General features: G+C 39.7%; 2 protein-coding genes across 7 annotated transcripts in view; one reads left to right on the forward strand and one right to left on the reverse strand.

The window, feature by feature from the left end:
- Nucleotides 1–1,316: 1,316 nt before the first annotated feature.
- On the forward strand, nt 1,317–12,857 carry LOC146656126 (cadherin-1-like). Its single transcript, XM_085429007.1, has 18 exons — nt 1,317–1,511; nt 2,509–2,623; nt 4,375–4,463; nt 4,627–4,824; nt 5,204–5,344; nt 6,202–6,357; nt 6,457–6,598; nt 6,866–7,038; nt 7,641–7,769; nt 8,131–8,316; nt 8,460–8,710; nt 9,723–9,865; nt 10,326–10,417; nt 10,562–10,694; nt 10,978–11,205; nt 11,310–11,440; nt 11,705–11,848; nt 12,375–12,857. Exons 1-18 carry the CDS (start codon nt 1,461–1,463, stop codon nt 12,588–12,590), a joined length of 2,718 nt encoding a protein of 905 aa, XP_085285133.1. The 5' UTR covers nt 1,317–1,460; the 3' UTR covers nt 12,591–12,857.
- Nucleotides 12,858–15,810: 2,953 nt separating this feature from the next.
- The window catches only part of rasgrp3 (RAS guanyl releasing protein 3 (calcium and DAG-regulated)), a 43,523-nt gene continuing 40,493 nt past the window's right edge, over nt 15,811–18,840 (reverse strand). For 2 of the 6 annotated variants that reach the window (XM_085429015.1, XM_085429014.1), the window contains exons 12-13: nt 18,216–18,604; nt 15,811–16,837 (exon numbers count right to left, since the gene is read on the reverse strand). In XM_085429015.1, coding sequence (XP_085285141.1) covers nt 16,829–16,837; nt 18,216–18,604 — 398 coding nt within the window. In that variant the 3' untranslated portion in view covers nt 15,811–16,828. The remainder of the gene's footprint in view (nt 16,838–18,215; nt 18,605–18,840) is intronic. The other 4 variants (XM_085429011.1, XM_085429010.1, XM_085429013.1 and 1 more) reach the window with 3 other exon arrangements.

Genomic DNA, 18,840 nt, shown 5'->3' on the forward strand with positions numbered 1-18,840 from the left:
CCGTTTCTTTAGTTGATTCTGTAAAAAAGAAAAATGACAAAGGACACAGTGTGACAGGTATAAAATTTTAGTTTTTCTGTTAAAATGCTATTAGAATATCTTGGCATATCTCTGCATGTTGTGGAGTGTATCCTTAAAAATGTGAGGACTGTCAGGAGAAGAGATACAACAGTGAGTGTCTTATTAAAGCTGAAACGTATCCTCAGATTTTGATCTACCATCTAAAAAGCATCTGGTTGGCAACAGCTTTGTTTTTTCAGCATGCCAATGATACACTGCCAATGCAGTAAAAGCAGGCCCGGATAGAAAAACATACAGTAGAACACTATCCATGATGGATTGACCTCCCAGAGCCCGAATCTCAATATTACTGAAGCAGGAATACAACAGAAAGACCCCAAAAAGATAGTCCTGACACAGAACAGAAGAAAAAGCAGCCAACATCTAAAGAAGAACTTTACAATGTCCTTCAAGAAACCTGGAGAACTATTGCTGGAGACTACTACAAACATTGTTCACTTAAACTATTGGACTTGAATAAATGAAATTCCATTTAAAATAAAGTAGTAGTGCATTCTCTCAGTCACATGCTTTCAGACTGTGAGGGTAAGAACAGCATGGATGAGAAAAGTCCATTTTTCTTCAGTATCAATTACTGATGTTTATCAGCACATAGCATTACTTCAGTGGGTACACTTACAACAGCTTATTAGCAAATGGGATGTTGTGTATTCAGATGACAGTGAAAACTGAAGCAAATAAAGCTGAATGCTTAAATTTGTATCATCAAATTCTGTATTTGGCTTCTGTTCGGGGACACTGTCGATGATTTCCTTTCAACACTCAGCTGAATACATCCACTGGTTTTCAGACAGTCATTTGTGTTTTTTTTAGGCTGGTTTCACACTAATGACTTTATAACACTGTTGGTTGGCTTTACAAATGAAAGATGGTTTTCTGTCAGCAGCTTCACGTGTTTTTTAGTGATTCTTAGTAAGCAACTGTGGATAAAGTCTGAATGTCAGTGTGTGTGCATGTGTGAGAAAGACATGGGGAGTGAGAGACAGATTATCAGTAAGAGGAAATGAGACTGAGAGCTCCCGAATGTGGCTGACTGAACTCAGACTCAGATCATTGCTGATAATAACGCTGTCCGCTGCTACTATCCGCTGTGTCTCTATTTATTATTTATGAACAGAAACTACTTGTTCCTGTCACTTCAGGTGTGACGGGCTGGGATGACCATATTAGGAACACGGAACCTGCGCACCTGTAAGCTGACGTCATGTGCTGAAAGTACCTGAAAGAGCGCCTTGCAGAGTCGAGTCTCAGTTACAGAAACTACCTTCAGGGCACAACAGGAAGACGCCAAGAAGCGAGTTCAAAGAGGAATATATTTAGGATTCTTTTCGTTTTTGGCTGTGTACTCGAGAGGAATACTAAAAATACGACTTAGACAAATGGGGACCGCATTGTTCGCGGTTTTTGGTGCTTTAATCGTCGTTTTCCAGGTGAGACTTCCTCTTTTGGTTAATATTTTGCCATCGGTGCTCAATTCTCTCACTGTCCCTTCTACTTTGAGTCACAAAAAATAAATGTCGGTTAATCCTGTTACTTATTTGATTGAACTGGACAACACCGGGTATCTCACAAGCAGTCTTTCTTTCTTTTCTTCGCGGAATAATTTCGGCACCTCTTTATGCGTGAAGTAGCCTTCGATTTTAATAAAGAAATGCTTTTATCAGCTATGGTACTTGCTGGGACTAGTGGGCCAAACGAACTTGTGGGGGTCTAAAATCCTTATTGTGTGTAGCAGCTTTCTCCGCAGAGCAATCTGCAACAAATATTAAAAAAAAAAAAAAAGTATTTTAAAACAGTGTCGAAACCGCAGAACACACGCGGAGGTTTAGGCCGTCTTTCTTTTTCTTTTCATACCCTTCCGCCTCGAAGAGTTCGAGGTTGTGAGCGAGCCTCGCCCTGATTCCGCTCATGACGTTGTCTGCAGGTTAATTTCCAGTTCAGAGTTGTGGTTTCAGCTTTGTTCACTCCAGTCTGTTTCGCTTACACATATCGAGAAGCACTTGTAAAAAGATTCATTAATGTAAAAGAGAAAAAGGACTATCATCCAAGTAATATCGTTTTTGGGATTTTAAAATGAAATAAAGTCATTTGGCTTACAGGCACAATTTCAATTCATTCATATAATTACACGGAGCGTTAGACACATTTTCATTAGTATTTAAAGTGACAGTTATTTTGTTCTTTATTTAGTGTTTAAACTGTGTATATTAAGCAGCGCAATGCTTTGCCAAGGCATTTTCTGAACAACAGCTCAAAGCTGCACGTTGTTCAGTTTAAGGAAAAACCTAAAATCCTGACCTTTCAATGCTGAAAACATTTCAAGTTTTTGATTTTTTTTTTTAAAAAACATGTAGTTATTCAGTTTCGAACTCTTATAAGCCTGAAGTCTTATTGTACGTCTAACTGAAACTGTTGCTCCTCTCCTAGGTGTCAGCACTAGAGAGAGCTAACAGGCCAACATGTGTGCCTGGATTTGAGTCAGAGCTGCTGGTTTTCAGAGTGTCCAGGGAACATCTGAGGCCGGGCATGAGGCTGGGCAAAGGTAAGAGCAACCCAGTGTAGGCTCGTACATGGGTGTTTTTAAACGTGTTTGATTTGGATGTTAATGTTTTCTGCCTGGATGGTGCGTTACTCTTAGTCATAATCTAAATGAAATTATTTTTGGGTATTTGTTTCTATTGTCTAGTATCATTTCACATTACAGATTTGTTTGTATGAAACTGTCGGAGGGTTTAGACCTGAGTTGCAGCCCTACATGGAACAACTCTGCTGTTGTAAAGGACTCCTCCAGCCCAGATGGCCTTCAGCAGATTAGTTGGGCACATTGTTCTTAGTTGAAACCCAAACATGTCTCAGCCTGCTCTCACTCTGATTCTGTTACTTTTACCTGCTGGTCAGAGCACTATCCCCGAACCTGTTTTACAGGCTTTGCTATTCAAGTGAAACTCTAAAAAAGGAACTGTTTTCTTTGATTTCAGTTAACTGAAAGGTTTTTAAAAGCTTCTTATAAACAGACTTAAACAGTTTTTGTTTGTTTGTTTTTTAAATGGGTTGTGGTTATGCATGTTTGCTTTAGCGTGAATATTCGTTTCTTTATCAATGGTCTCTACTGAATTACCCACTTTGATGGGGGTTTTTAAGACACAAGCAATTTATGATAATCAGATTAAAACGCTGTGTAAATGTATGTACAGCTTTACCTTGTTTATTTATTTAGGAAAATATTGCAGAAATCTATATCTGGGCATCATATGTCAGTTTCTGTCCTTTTTCAATACAATTCAGTAAAATGTCATTAAGAGTAGATGCCAACAGGGCCCTAGAGTAGGTGCCAAAAGTACTGCAACCTAAAAATCAAGTTGAGTAGGCAGTAATGAGAAAAGGCTGTAGTGAACCAAACACTTACTCCACAATACTTCTATAAGGAGCAGTGAATAATGGGTAGAATAGCTGGTTCGAAATGATTGATGGTTCCAACCCTACTAAAATATAAACATTGTTTTAGCTTTCTTGGCCTATGGTTATTACAGATGCATTAATACAACCTTTTCCTCTTCCAATACTGCTTTAGTTTGACTGCATGTCTTGATAGTTTTATATTAATAGGCTGTTGTCTAAGAATACGTAGGTTTAGACAATTCTATGAATTGTTTTAGTTCAAGTCAAGGCTGTTTATCCCCCCCCTCTTCTTTCTTGTATCCTAAAAATGAATTACCAATCGCAGAAATGTAACAATTTATGTTAAGTGTTAAAGTAAATGAAAGGAATGAAGAATTGATTAACATTACGTTGTCAATATGTAATTTTCATAAGCATGGTCCCCTGAAGGGTGTGGGAAGTGAGGTGTTGTGTAGTTATGTTGTCTTTACTGGAAACCAGAAAAAATCTGTTCTGCACTGGCAATTTTGCTGCTTTTTGAAATGACGACCTGAGGTAAACGCCAAATTTTATTAATATTTTTACCAATTTAAACCGTCAAAGTGAGGTTGATGGTTGTATGAGAATGTGTACTTACTTCAAATAAAACGTGTGTGTGTGTGTGTGTGTGTGTGTGTGTGTGTGTGTGTGTGTGTGGTTTTGACATCTTTGTTAAAAGTAAATAATGTTAACCTGACTGAGTGTTGCTACTGTCAGAGCTAAAAACCATTTAGTCATCTTGCAGTCACTTATGCTGCTTTTGTTAAGGAAGAGGGAGTGGTGTCTGTCGCTTTTCTTTGAATACAAAAAACTTGCCAGATTTTTCACTATATGTACCACATTCATAATGATTAACTCTTTCCTATCCTTTCCCAGTGGGCTTCACTGACTGCACAGAGCGCACAGTAATTCTTTTCAGCACTGATGACAGTCGCTTTACTGTAAAGGCAGATGGTACATTAACGGTAAGTAGAGTTGACAGACCTGACAGCAAAGTTGGGGTTAGTTTAGAAAAGAAGATATTGAAGTAAGATTTGTGAGGACTTAGTCTAACGAATGTATGTTGTATTTCTGTTAAAGGTTTTGTTTTTTATTATATATTTATTTATTTATTTATTTACCTTCCAGGTAAACAGAGAGGTTGTTCTTCATAAAGGACACCGGAACTTCTTCATCCACTCCTGGGACTCTCATGGTCACAAAATAACAGTTCCAGTCAGTGTCGTTCACCCTGAGCATCACCGTGGAAAGCACCACCATGGAGCCCACACAAACTTCAACATTCAGCATCACAGTACTGAAGTGGACTCTATTAACAACACGGAGGTGGGTTTAGAGACACTGTTTAATGGGGCATGAATGAAAAGTACATTTGGAATCGATACATGCAAAATGCCTGTTTCCGACACTTTTAGTAGATACAACAGATGGCAACTTAACTCGTGAGGCTACATATAATTTATCAGATTCACAAACTTGAGTATCAACATGTCCTGCTTGGTAGGACACGATAATGCCTCATTGGCCTTCATGGCTAAGATGTTGAAACTGATGTTAACTCTGGACAGACACAGACCCGTCATAGTCTGAAAATAATTTAAAACTCATTCTGAGAACGTCTGTGCTCCTCCTCATAGTTTAATTAAGTTCTGAGTGGTGTTCTATCCAAGCTCTTGCTAAAAAAGCTGTCTGTATGTTCTTCCAGAATGCCGCTGAGCCACAAGTGCCCGTTCTGCAATTTCCCAAGTCTGGTGGAGGGCTGAGGAGGAGGAAAAGGGCCTGGGTTATTCCTACGCTCAGTGTTACTGAGAATAAGAGAGGAACCTATCCCCTGAAAGTAGCTCAGGTAAGGTGAACTGAATGACCTTGTGGTTAATTTGACAATAAACTGCATTTTAAATGTTTATTTCTGCATAGGATCTCGCTGTTGTTTCCTCTGCAGTCCGCATGTCTTTTTTTATTTTATTTTTTTTTATTTTCTTTCTTGGATGTCATAAGTAATTCTTAGTATGACTATCAGTTAACTTTAGAGTAACGCAAGTGAAGTGTAAAGGCACAAGTAAAGATCTATATGTTGTTGGCAGTCAGAAAAGTTGATACTTAATTGCCAAGTGAAAGATGTATTTGTCTCTTAGGTATAATTGTTTTTATTTTTTAAATTTCAGTTTATAAATGCTAAAATTTGTCCCATCTCTCACTACTCCTAACTTTCACTCCCCAACAATTTGTGGCAGATGGCTCCCTGTCCTTGAACCTGGTTCTGTTGGACATTTCTCTAGTTAAAAGGGAGTTTGCTTTCTCACGGTGACAAGTGTTTACTCATGGAGATCAGCTGATTGTTGTGATTTCTTTCTAATACTATAGGGTCTTAATCCTGCGGTATGGAGTGTTTTGAACTTTGCAACAGTGACACACAAAATTAACTAAAACTGGAGTAAATTGGTTGACGATAACACTACGCTAATAACTCAGATTATTTACAATGAGTAATTATAGTGTGCCCAAAATGCTTAGAGAATCTAACAATCTTTTTGATTTGAGATCACAAGGAGTCCTTCTGCTCTATATATCAAAATAACCAGAAATCTCTTGAATTTGAGTCTAATGCACAGCCTCTTTACTATTTAACAGTTACTTTAGATGGTGAGAGTGATCTTAATTAGTCCTGTTGTGTTTTTCATTTGTTTTTGTTTGTTTTTCCAGATCCGCTCTAGTGACGATAAATTCAAGAAGCTCTTTTACAGCATCACTGGTCCTGGAGCTGATCTGCCTCCTGTTAATCGTTTCACAATGGACAGAGAAACGGGCATTCTGTATGTAACACAACCACTCGACAGAGAGGAAACAGCCAGTTACACGGTAATCATCCTCACTTCGTACCTGATTATTGCATTTTGATCCCCATTGGAAAAGTGTGTGTGTGGGCGAATCTAAACTTAAAATCTTCTGTCTGTGTAGTTTGAAGCACATGCTGTGGTTGCCGGAGCAGGACAAGCTGAGGAACCCATGGAGATTAAAGTCATTGTGATCGACCAGAACGACAACAAACCTTATTTTACGGCGGAGTACAAAGCAAATGTTGCTGAGGCCACGGCCATCGGTATGTATAGAAACCTTATTGCCTCTGGACTTGGGTAGTTTTCTTTGCTTTTGTTCGTGTTTCTAATACTTATCCACTATATTTAATGAATTTCAAGATACCCAGAGATTTAAAGAAAATCAGAATGACACCTAAAGCACCAGAGAAGGATTTGGGTTGGAAGGAAATTAGCAGACGTTTGCATTAAGTCAATTTTATTTAGTAAATCTTGTAAATGAAGCAGTGTGAAGACCTTCAGGAACTTCTTTTTTATTTCCTCCACTCCAGGGACGGAGGTGGTTAAGGTTGAGGCCAAAGACGACGATGAGCCAAATACTGACAACTCAGAGCTCCGCTATCGTATTCTGAACCAGGACCCACCGCTGCCCACTGACAACATGTTTGAAATCAACCCAATTACTGGAAGCATCAGAATCGCTGGTAGAGGACTGGACAGAGAGGTAAGACCTGTTAAACACATTTAAAACACAAGTGTCCTTTTACACCTAAGGGCTGAAAAAACATTTTGTAATGAATCAGGATCAGTAGTCTGCCTGTCACTGCTAGAAATCAGTCACAAAGAGGGTGCTGCAAAAAAACATGGTGGGTTTTTTTTTTTTTGACAGTAAAACTAGACACAGCCTCTAAAGTATAGTTAGTTTCTGTCTACATTTCTGGTTTGTGTCATACCTCTGCATGGAAGACACAGACTAGTCTGACAAACTATTCGCCAAGTATAAATAGTTTGTCCAGACTACAGGAGATCAGAGCTGTTTCTGGTGCAGCATCATAAACCTCTTTGTTGCTCTGTGAAGTCAGTTTCAACAAACAGCCTCGTGCCAAATGGTCAAGAAATACTTTATTCTAACAGTTTGACCAAGGCTCTCAACAGCATCATGTTTGTCATAAGCAAAATATTAAATGAGTTTAGCTTCAGCTTTTCAGCAGAATCGGCCTTCATAGATGAAGAGCTTTAGTCCGTCTGAAGGCTGTGTTACAGTCTGTAAACCGATGTCAGTGTTTCTTCCTTCCTGTTGATGAGCTGATGTCTGTATCTTACCAGAAATATCCACAGTACACTCTGACAGTGCAAGCAGCAGATATGGCAGGAGAAGGGTTAACTGGACAAACCAAAGTCATCCTCACGGTGACGGACAGCAATGACAACGCTCCAGTCTTCACTCAGAGCTCAGTAAGTATGAAGTAACTGGAAACTTCCTGTTTAACTGCTGCTTTTTCACACTGTTAAAGCAGAATACATTCATCCTGTATCTAACTGCATTATTAATGTTGCACTCACACATTCTGACACAGCAAAAACCCAGTCTTTGACAGCACATGGGAAATGTACAAATGCAGTTAAAAACAATATTTTACCACATGCATAGCGAATTAAATTTATGGACTCCACAGTTGTAGACTTGCATTAAGTAATGAACCTAATATAATGACACAGACTACAAAATGAGGCCATTATTCGCCGTTCCTAGTTAGGAGGCTTTAGATCTGTTTTCACTGCTGTGATTTCTGACTCATCCTTTATTTTCTCACAGTATACTGCAACAGTTGATGAAAACAAAAAGGATGTTGTGGTGGTTAGGATGATGGTAACAGATGAGGATGAACCACAAACTCCAGCCTGGAACGCCAAGTTCAAGATCGTCAGTGGTGATCCTGATGGACTTTTCACAGTAAAAACGGGAACTAACAAACATGAAGGAATCCTTTCTACTGCAAAGGTAGGAAGAAAATCAGGAATTCATTCATAATATTGGAAGATAATTGTGTCATTTGATGGCAGCATTTTTGTGATTTCATGTATCCTCACAAGTGTGTGTGTGTGTGTGTGTGTTTTTCTTTCTCCTCCCTTCCTTCCAACCAGGAGCTGGACTTCGAGAGGGCCAGCAAGCACACTCTGTTGGTTTCAGTGGAGAATGAGATTCCTTTTGTTCCTGGTGTTTCTGTGGTCACTTCTACCGCCACAGTGGTGGTGAATGTGAGAGATGTGAATGAAGCTCCAATATTTGATCCAAAGGAGCTTCTTGTGGTAAAACCAGAGGACCTTGCTGTGGATGAAGTCGTGGTGCAGTACACTGCTTCAGACCCAGACACTGCACGCAAGCAGACAGTCTCGTAAGTCGGGGGGTGGGGGAGAGACTTTCTACTGCTAAAGAGAATGTATCACTGACCTCATAAGTGCTGCAAATATTAAATTTCCTTATAGATAAATGTCTTAGATAAATGTTTTAGATTCCTTGTTCTGTTTGATGGTCAAAATTGATTCACTGTCCTCATGTGTGGCAGATATAATTACAGAATACTGTCTATAGCGATAAAACACTGAATAGCTGTATACCATAATAGAATATTAGGCTTATAAAAGACCCAAATACAGTTAATTAATTAATTTGTATCATTAAGGTCTTAAAGCTTTTTTTAACTCCTTAGTTGTAAAAAGCTCATTGGGTATTGTCACCACCCTGCTGGACAGGCGCTGTGGACACCAAAGTTTGTGAATCCGATAACCCAAGAATGAGGCAACTTAGGACATTCAAATTCCTACCATAGCTGCATCTACTAGGAGGCTGATGGATGGTACCTAGTGGCCACCAGTATTTTTAAATGATGTGAGAACCCTGTAACAGTTAATGTGTTTAATTCTTGCACCGTGTATTTAGCCTGAGGAGAAAGCGGAGGATGTTCAAAATCAAATACAGTGGAACCCCCGACTTACCAATACCCCGTTTCACGAAAAATTCAAGTTACGAAGGCACTGAACGGCAATATTTTTGCCCGTGTTATGGCAAAATGCCTGAGTAACGAAATCCACTGGCTCTGATTGGCTGAGCCCACACACAATGCCTTCCGATTCATGTGACAACCCCTTGGCTTCCATACTTGCGCTTCGCTGTTCCACTTGAACGACGTATTGTTGTTCTGGTTAGCAATTAGCCTATAGCCTATTGTTCAGCATCGCCTCAGTCAAAACGCGCGATGGGTGCTTCGACTTTCGACTTTCAAAAGACCCTCGGGAACGAATTAATTTCGTAAGTCGGGGTTCCACTGTATCACATTGTGGAACATGCTAATTCTAATCATCCTGCCTGCACAGTATTACCATCTTTTCTGTGACTGTCTTGTACAGGTACAAAATATTGACTGACCCAGCAGGCTGGCTGAACGTGGACAAGGACACAGGTCTTATTAAAGTGAGAGCGTCCATGGACAGAGAGGGTATCTTTGTCACAAACAACAGATACACTGCAACCATTGGTGCCTATGATAATGGTAGGTGGCAGTTAAGACTATTACAATTTATAACTTTTAATAAAATTCCCATTTCTGAAAAGTTATGGAGGAACACTTGTTAAATTCGATAAGTTGGACTAGCCTGTATAATGTCCCGATAAAGTTGCAGGACAAGAAATCCTATGTTGCACAGACTGATCACTGAATGATGGAATCTTTTTTTCAAATTCCAGCACAAACGGCCTTTCCTGGGACATTCCCAGCTAATAACATTGCAACCCTTAATTTGAAAAATTTAATAATTAGTAATTCAGTAATTAATTTGATCTTAGCCATTAGTTTTAGCCCTCAAATCTTTGTTTTAAAAGCCAAGTGCCAGTTATGAGGATCAGAGGTCTAGAGGAAAGTCTGTGTGCATTACTATGAACTTGGGTTTCTTCAATAAAGTGAAATATCGTTGTAATAAATGTTGTTCTCCTGATGTTTGTTCTGTTACCAGATGCAGTCCCAGCTACAGGAACTGGTACTCTGATCATTCAGCTGGAAGATGTCAATGACAATGCTCCATTTATTGAAGAGCGTGAAATCAAGGTGTGTCTTATTTCCAATAGCTCAAGAGTCGTTTTGTGTTGAACTTGTCTAATTGTGGTGCAGGATGGGTGTGTTTGTAAGATTTCCAACTACAGGATGGTCATCAGCATGAAGGAAAGCTTCACTGTGACTTTGTTTCCTCAGGTGTGCAACAAGGATCCAGCTCCTCAGCTGCTGTCAGTAACAGATAAAGACGGACCAGAATTTGGACCTCCCTACTCGGTGTCTTTACAGGGCATGTCAAAGACCAACTGGACCGCTAGGATGAACGACACCAGTATGTACACTGCTAACATGTGACAAGTATAAACTGATAAGATGGCCAGACTTTTAAATATTTTGGTTCAGAAACCAAAATATGTATTTTTCCTGCTAACATGTGATTTGCAAATGTCAGGATTGTTTAGGTCGGACATGATTCAGTGTTCACCACTGAACATTGAGATTAGAGTAATTGGTGCAACGTGGCTTTGAAGAGGTGGTAAAGCTAGGTGAAAGTGAGACAAAGCAAATCCATCAACACAGAATTATTAAGTAAAATATCTGCTGTCTTATTTCAGAAACGGGCATCATCTTGAATTTAGCCGCTGAGCTGCCCAGTGGAGAGTACAGTGTTATACTGACAGTGGCAGACAAACATGGCTTGGGGCAGGACAACATCATCACAGCTAAAGTGTGTGACTGCAGGGGCACAGACTTCACTGCATGCTCAGGTCCAGGACGCTATGGTGCAGCTGCCAGCAACCTGCCCCTTATCCTTGGAATACTTGGAGCCATCCTGCTGCTCGGTGAGTCACACATCTGTAGTCTCAGGACGGTGCATCTCTTTCCTTTCCCAGCTAAGTAGGATTTGGTTGGTTACTGTGTGCTAAACGTTGTGCTCTGTGTTCAGCGCTGTTGCTGCTAGTGCTGCTGTTTACAAAACAGAGGAAAAGGGAGAAAAAGGAGCCACTCCTGCTGGATGATGGTGTCAGAGACAACGTCTATTACTACGATGAAGAAGGAGGTGGCGAGGATGATCAGGTAAATGGGCACTCATTCTGATTACACATTAATCAAAGCTGCACACACACAAGTCTCAGGAACAGAAAACCTGAGATTTTCTTTTTGAGATGAAATGTTTAAAAAGGCTGATCAAATTTGTTCCATTTCAGTGATTTGACCCAGGCTTTTTACTGATAGAAAAGTTTGAGTAGACAATGGGCTAAGTGGATGAAGAGAGTGGATTGCAGAAGTACAGCAAAAATATTCCATGTAATAATGCATCATTAAATCGCCTTCTTTCAGGACTATGACCTGAGTGTTCTCCACCGTGGCCTGGACAACCGGCCCGATGTGTTAAGGAATGAAGTGGTGCCAAACTTCATGCCTGCTCCTCAGTACCGGCCACGGCCTGCCAACCCCGAGGAGATTGGCAACTTCATTGAAGATGTGAGTGAGATTCTAAAGCTCCTTAAAACTTAATGAAATGTGGTACTGAGGTGTGAATTCAGTGCATCATTTGATAACATTGACCACAGTATTACAGAAAATGGGAACCTAAGCAGCTCTTACTGCCTCATGGAAGCACTTGTGTCATTTGAAGGGAGTGCATACATTTTCATTGCTTTTTGTCTAATGTTATCACACATGTTAGTATCTTGCTCAAGGATATTTGGTCTGCAGTGTACCAACCTTCCGATTGGTAGGTGACCTGCTCTAAAATCTTAGACATAAGCTGGATGGTATTACTTTGGCTCCAGTCATGGTGACGGGAATCTTAATTTATTTATTTTAAGAGAAGAAAAAGAGGGAGTTGTTTAATTGACTTGCTCCCAGACAAGTGGCAGAAGATGGATGTTTTGGCTAAGAGTACATCATGTCTGTGCTTTGATAATGGTCACGTTTATTATTCTGTTACGTTATTGTGCTCCATGTGAGGTAATTGAAGTAAGTTGTGTAAAATTTCCTCCAACAGAATCTGAAGGCTGCAGACAACGACCCAACAGCACCCCCTTATGACTCCCTGCTGGTGTTTGACTATGAGGGAGGTGGTTCTGATGCAGGAAGTCTCTCCTCTTTGAACTCTTCAAGCAGTGGAGACCAGAACTATGACTGCCTCAATGAATGGGGCCCTCGCTTCAAGAAACTGGCCGACATGTACGGAGGAGGAGATGATGACGATATGCTGTAATCGTACCATATCACATGGCTGCATGTTTAATTTGTAAAAGCAAGCCAGAAAGGGGCTTTCAACAACACATTTTGTTTTTATAGATGTATATGTGCACTGTGGTTTGCCTTCTCACTGCGATCCCGTTAGCAGTTATCGCCCACTGATCAGAAGCCAAAGGATGAGTTTTTGTTGTGTTATGAATGCATTAGGCTCTGTGTGCTTTTTTTTTTTTTTTTTTTTTTTTTTTTTTTTTTTCCCCATTTTGGGTTTTTTGTAGTTTTTATTTTTTAATAAACATCTGTTTGACCTTACGCCTGAAGACTAATACCTTGTTACTTATTCTGTTGAATAAGTGCTGGAGCCACAGTGAACCTTCTGTGTAGGTTACTGGGCGACACTCTGAGACTCGTCAGTCACACTGGGAAATGTTGCTTTACTCTATAGCATTTGTACTTATGGTCTCCATTTGTTTAAAAAGTAAAATTTGAAATGATTAGGATGAAATCCAGGTAGCTTGCATGCACCTCGTCAGCCTTTGACAGTGTGCTCAATGAGTTATGGATACTTTTAAATTGTTTCCTGTGGATCTGTTCATGTCTTTTATTACAATGATTTGTCAAAAACGAAATCTCTGAGATACTTTGTGAGATTAGCTTTGTTCTTTATAAAGATTTTATTAAGCCAACAGTGGACTTGTGTGGTCTAATTTCAGTTTAGTACTAACTGCATTAAAACATACAGTGCAATAAACAGCAGTGACAAAAAGCTCCAAATTCTTTAATTTCATTGTCACTTCACTGCAGGTGATTGCAGAGAAAGACTGACCCACACAAGTTCCTTTCATTTCTTTCCGATCTGATGTCTGTTCAGCTTCATATGATTTTGGGCATGACTTTGCTGTCTTTGGACACATGAGGTGTTTGCAATGTAAATAAAATTGTACATGCACAGTAGGTCACTTCCTCTTGTTCAAAAATGGAGGCACATTCTAGACAGATGTGTGAAGTGTAGTAAATGTACCGTTGGTAGCTATACTCTGGGTTTTGTCCAACCTAAATGCTTTCACACTTGCTGCAGTAAAGTGAGTGTGTTAAAGGATTCTACACGTTCTTTGAAGATAAGTTGGAGCTGGACTAATGTCCAAGCACTTTCTCAGGAATCACAGACTTGCAGGTGTGTGGAATTGGGCTTCTGATAATTGCCGACCACAGAAAATGTGATATTTTTATGGTTATAATAATACTATGTAATTGATTTTGGTTACACTTTATATTGTAACCAAGGCCTAATTACTGCTCCCATAGTATATTTAGCTTACTTTGTTTTTGTTTAGTTTTTACAACAGTAGCACAAGACGAGGACATACAAGGGTAACAGGAAAAGCTATAAACAGCTTGTCCTGGATGGGAGAAAAATAGAATTGAAATCTCAACTGTGATGAGCCTGATATGTTCATCTACACAGATGCAAACGTGCATGCAATTTTGCTCACATACCTTTACTAATATATGTATATTCATGCATAGTGTTATCTATATATACACGTACCCATGCACTCATACAGAAATACTGATACACATAAATAGATCTGTGTGTAATTACAGAATTTAATTAGATGATGTAATTAGGTGCCAGTATTAATAATAGAAGAAGACATTTGCTGGAAGGATCTGAAAAGATAAATAACAACCCCGAGAAGTTGAAAGGGAAGCTTGAGGTGGCAGTGTTCAAATCAACAATATTAGTCTGAGTAAGGTGGTTGGTGATTTCCAAAGTTTGACACCATCTTTATTGTCCTTAGACTGAGGTCTGCCAGCTCTGAGCTGGACTCCAGACCTTCATCGATGGTAAATGGCCTGTATTTGTATAGCGCTTTTACTAGTCCCGCCTAGGGACCCCAAAGCGCTTTACACACCCAGTCATCCACCCATTCACTCTCACATTCACACACTGGTGGAGGCAGCTACAGTTGTAGTCACAGCTGCCCTGGGGCAGACTGACAGAAGCGAGGCTGCCATGTCGCGCCATCGGCCCCTCTGGCCAACACCAGAAGGCGGTAGGTGAAGTGTCTTGCCCAAGGACACAACGACCAAGACTGTCCGAGCCGGGGCTCGAACCAGCAACCTTCCAATTACAAGGCGAACAGACCATGAACATCATGCAAAGCATCCTTGTTTACATTGCTCTCAGTGGTTGGAGATCCTGTCATGAAGTCGGCCTAGTGAATCAGATGTTTCACTACTCCAGGGGTTTCCTGATTGGTATATTTCTGGATATCAGAATGTTACTTTGTAGGGCTAAAAATGGGGCTGTAAAAAAAGAAAATGAAGACAGAAAATGAATTATTCATTCAACAACAACAACAACAATAATAGTGAGTAAACGGGAAAAAAATTATTTAAAAAAAGGTGAACTGGTCCTGTCTTGCCACCAGGACATCCTGTTGTGTAATCACTTATAGCAGCTTCAATAGTGACCTACACTATGTTGCAACCTCTGCCTGTCCACTCTTTATTTTTACTAGAACTAATGGATGTTTTTATTACTTGCATTTTAAAAAACATTTATATTATTAATAAAACTGTTTGTTACCGCAGTTGTACCAAATGACTGCACTGTTTACTTCTCAAGCACACCATCATACCTACAGTAGAATGGTTGACAAAGAAAAGAATCAAAGAACTGTAGTGGTAACGCCTGGTCAAGGTCCAGACCTCTCATTGAAGGAGTAGTAACAGATCTAACAGTTTATCATAATAATAGTAATAACTGGATGATTGTTTACAAGTGCTGCAGCCTCTGCACTGATAAGGGTAACCCCACAGTGCCTGCATCTGCACTATACAACCTTAAAGCCTCTGTCAGTGCGCCCCAGGGCGGCTGTGGCTACAATGTAGCTGCCATCACCAGTGTGTGAATGTGTGTGTGAATGGGTGGGTGACTGGATATGTAAAGCGCTTTGGGGTCCTTAGGGACTAGTAAAGCGCTATATAAATACAGGCCATTTACCATTAGAAATAATCGTCACTGGCTCATAGTAAAGCTAGTTTCCAGAAACATTACCAAATGTGGCCACAAGATGGCACTCATTTACAGGAGCAATAAAGCTTTTATGTGACAGAACTCTGCTAGGAGTTGCACAGTGATCACTTTCTCTTTAGTATATTTAATATATATTTTTGAATATTACACTGTTTAAGCACCACAGCATACATTGTTTCTTGATTTCTACGTCAGATCCACCCCTCGCTTGTCATGTCCTATAAAGACCAGGATGGTGATGATAAAAATGCTCAGCTTCAGGCTTCCCAACAGGACCTCACAAACAACAGCATGACTAAAGTTGATGTAGCAATAGCTAACTTAGTTAGTGGGTGTGACTGACTGCACCTTGCACTGCCAGGCTCAAAATCAGACACATGATTTAACTTTAAAGTCAGTGGAAACATCAAATTACAATGAAAAACATCCCTTCAGATGGCAAAGACAAAATGGCATGACATTGCATAAATATGTACTTTTTATTTGTTTTGACACAGAAAAATAGGAAAACACAAAGCACAACGCATATTTATGAAACCTTCCACACTTGATGGTGTACAGCATTTGTAAAAAATGCTTTTATCATCTTTGATAAAAGATCAATGATGGGAGAGAGAGAGATCACAACAGAATGATTGAGGTTGTCTGCAGCATTTGTTTTGCTGAAAAAAACCCTGCAAGATAAAATTAAGGTGGGCCGCTCTGCAGCTGTCACTATAGAAATGCTGTTTCATGAGTCTTTGTGCTAAATGTTCTGTTGGTTTCCCTTTACATTCAGGTTCTGTTTCCTTTTATTTCCATCTACACATACAAACATCCAAAAAATTCCCTTTGCTATGATCATGTGACATCAGGATCTTGATGCTGCATCTCTTTATTAAAATCCAACACCAGATCATTTCTGTTCACATTCTTCCTGAGCTCCATTTGAAAGCTCGACGATGTAAAGCAACTGGCCAACAATCCATAAGGAAAAACCTTCATCTTGTGTCTTTCTGCCTGGAGCTAAAAGACTGTATGTTATAGAGCTCTTCTCCCTGACTTCAGCTCTATGTCGCTCTGTCTGTATTGTGCTGAAGTCTTGAGAGGACATGATGACTCCATGTTTTTGAAGGGGGACCTCAGAAAGCCAAGAATATCCCCCTGAAGCTCCTGGTCTTAGCGACTAGGGGCTTTCTGGATCTCCACGAGTGCTTCTCACCACTGTAACCGAGTCAGCTGTTCTGGAGTGGAAGAAAGAGGAGAGACATGTGTGTTTGGGTTGGTGGCATCAATTTATTTACTTTTTATTTATTTTAACTAAAGACCAGAGATGGGCAGTAATGCGTTACTATAATCCGATTACTTTTTTCAAGTGACGAATAACGTAAGGGATTACTATCGCACACTATAATTAGATTACTGTTACTTTCCCGTAAGCTGCCTTACTGCATTACTAAATTGTCGTTATTTTGTTTGTGAAAGTGTCTCATGACAATGACGTAAGGGTGTGCAGATCAACAATGATATGGAATGTGGGAGAGAGTACATCCATGCAGCATTTAAAGCATGGATGTACTTACATTACTTTTAGTTTTCAAGCAAACCTCCACCCGCCTCACTCCTGCTAAACAGGTGAACATAGATTTAAGAGCGACAGGACTCAGTGCTGCTGAATGATTTTATTTATTTCCTGCTGTGTTTTACTTGCATCTATTTGAAAGAGCGAGTGTAAACACAAAACATTATTATATTTTATATCATTGAATATGCAGAACATAGGTTTAAATGTTAAACACATTTCTTCAAGTCAAAGATTGTTGCATATAATTAAAATTTTTGCTTAATGCAATGTGCATAAAATTGAAAGATTAAAACAAATAAAAAATTTTAGAAAGAGGCTTTCCATTTGATTCAATTTTATATGATGGATTATGCAGAAAAAGTAGAATATGGCTCAAAGGTCTATTGCTTTATTACGTATTCAGGTTGTGTATCATGTTTTTGAAAAGTAACTAAGTAACTAATTATATTTGATAATAAGTAATCAGTAAAGTAATGGGATTACTTTTTGGAGAAGTAATCACTAATTGTTTCAAATAACTTGACCAACACTGGTCCTAAGTCACACAGTAATAAGTTATCTAATCCAAAAAGAATCAAAAGTAGAATGTGAAGCAGAGCCATCAGTCTGGGTTCAGGAGACAGACAGCTTAGTTGAATTGGGTGACCCTGAACCATGCCTTAGTTATTACTGGTTTACACTGGTTGACTTCCCAGGATGCACTGAGCCCCTCTCTTCTTTCCACTGCTGATGTGTTTACATGTCACTACTGAATGTCATTAACTTTGGTCTTGTCTCTCTATGCACTGTTTTTTCCTTTTTACTCGCAACCCAACCGGACTGCTGACCAAGGTCTCTTCCTGTTAAAAAAATTAAATTCATTTGAATTCAAATTGATTTATATAAAGACGCAACAAATCCAAAAAATAATAAAAAAAAAAAAAAGGTTTTCTTCTGCTGGTCATCAAATTGTTGGGGGTTTGACTTTTACAAATGAAACACTTCCGGCCTAAAATTTGATTTTTGAATAAAAATCCACAAATAATCTATTCCATTACCTTTGTTCTGTGTGTAACCCTGTTCTGTACATGCTCTACAGAGACGTCTGGCTTCTCCTGGGAGTCTACACTGCTTCCAGTGCAGTGCGGTGCAGAACCTGCCTGGTACTGCCTGCCACTCTGGTTTTCCCAGCAGGCAAAACCCTTGTTTTTAGACATTTTCCTGTGAGTCCTGTATTTCATTTTGGGGAAGGTGTGAGCACCACTGTCTGCCGCCTCCCAGGCATGTTCAGGCCACAGTGGTTCAGTCTGGGTAGCCTGGCTTATGGTGGCTCTCTGCAGGCGCACAGAGATTCTCTGGGCTGAGCCCGTCATCAGGGTGATGGACTGAGTGTCGAGAGCTGGAACTGCTGGTGTGACAGCGGGGAACTCAAACACCTCGTCCTCATCTGGAAAAAAAAAAGGAAACACAAAACAGAGGACTGTGAACAAATTATTTATAGTGTCATGATACACCTCAGGTATTTGGGCTTGGTTGCAGCTGCTGAAGCATCAAATGTACAAGGTAAAGGCATTAGTTTTTTTACTATAGTAGTGCTCGGGTATGCTTTCTGCCTCCTAAAACCCCAGTGATTTTCCTGTGGTTTAAAACCTTACGTGACTTCTGAAATCACAATTCCAGGCA

This window comes from Rhamphochromis longiceps, linkage group LG13 (assembly GCF_057381845.1).
Source record: "Rhamphochromis longiceps isolate RC_006_pf linkage group LG13, R_longiceps_female_GT1.1, whole genome shotgun sequence".
Lineage (NCBI taxonomy): Eukaryota > Metazoa > Chordata > Actinopteri > Cichliformes > Cichlidae > Rhamphochromis > Rhamphochromis longiceps.

Excerpts from the sequence above, each read along its gene's own strand:
- LOC146656126 (XM_085429007.1), top strand. The coding sequence starts at position 1,461 with ATGGGGACCGCATTGTTCGCGGTTTTTGGTGCTTTAATCGTCGTTTTC. Across the intron at positions 4,825-5,203 it reads ACTCTATTAACAACACGGAG|AATGCCGCTGAGCCACAAGT; the intron begins GTGGGTTTAGAG and ends ATGTTCTTCCAG. Across the intron at positions 10,695-10,977 it reads CGCTAGGATGAACGACACCA|AAACGGGCATCATCTTGAAT; the intron begins GTATGTACACTG and ends GTCTTATTTCAG.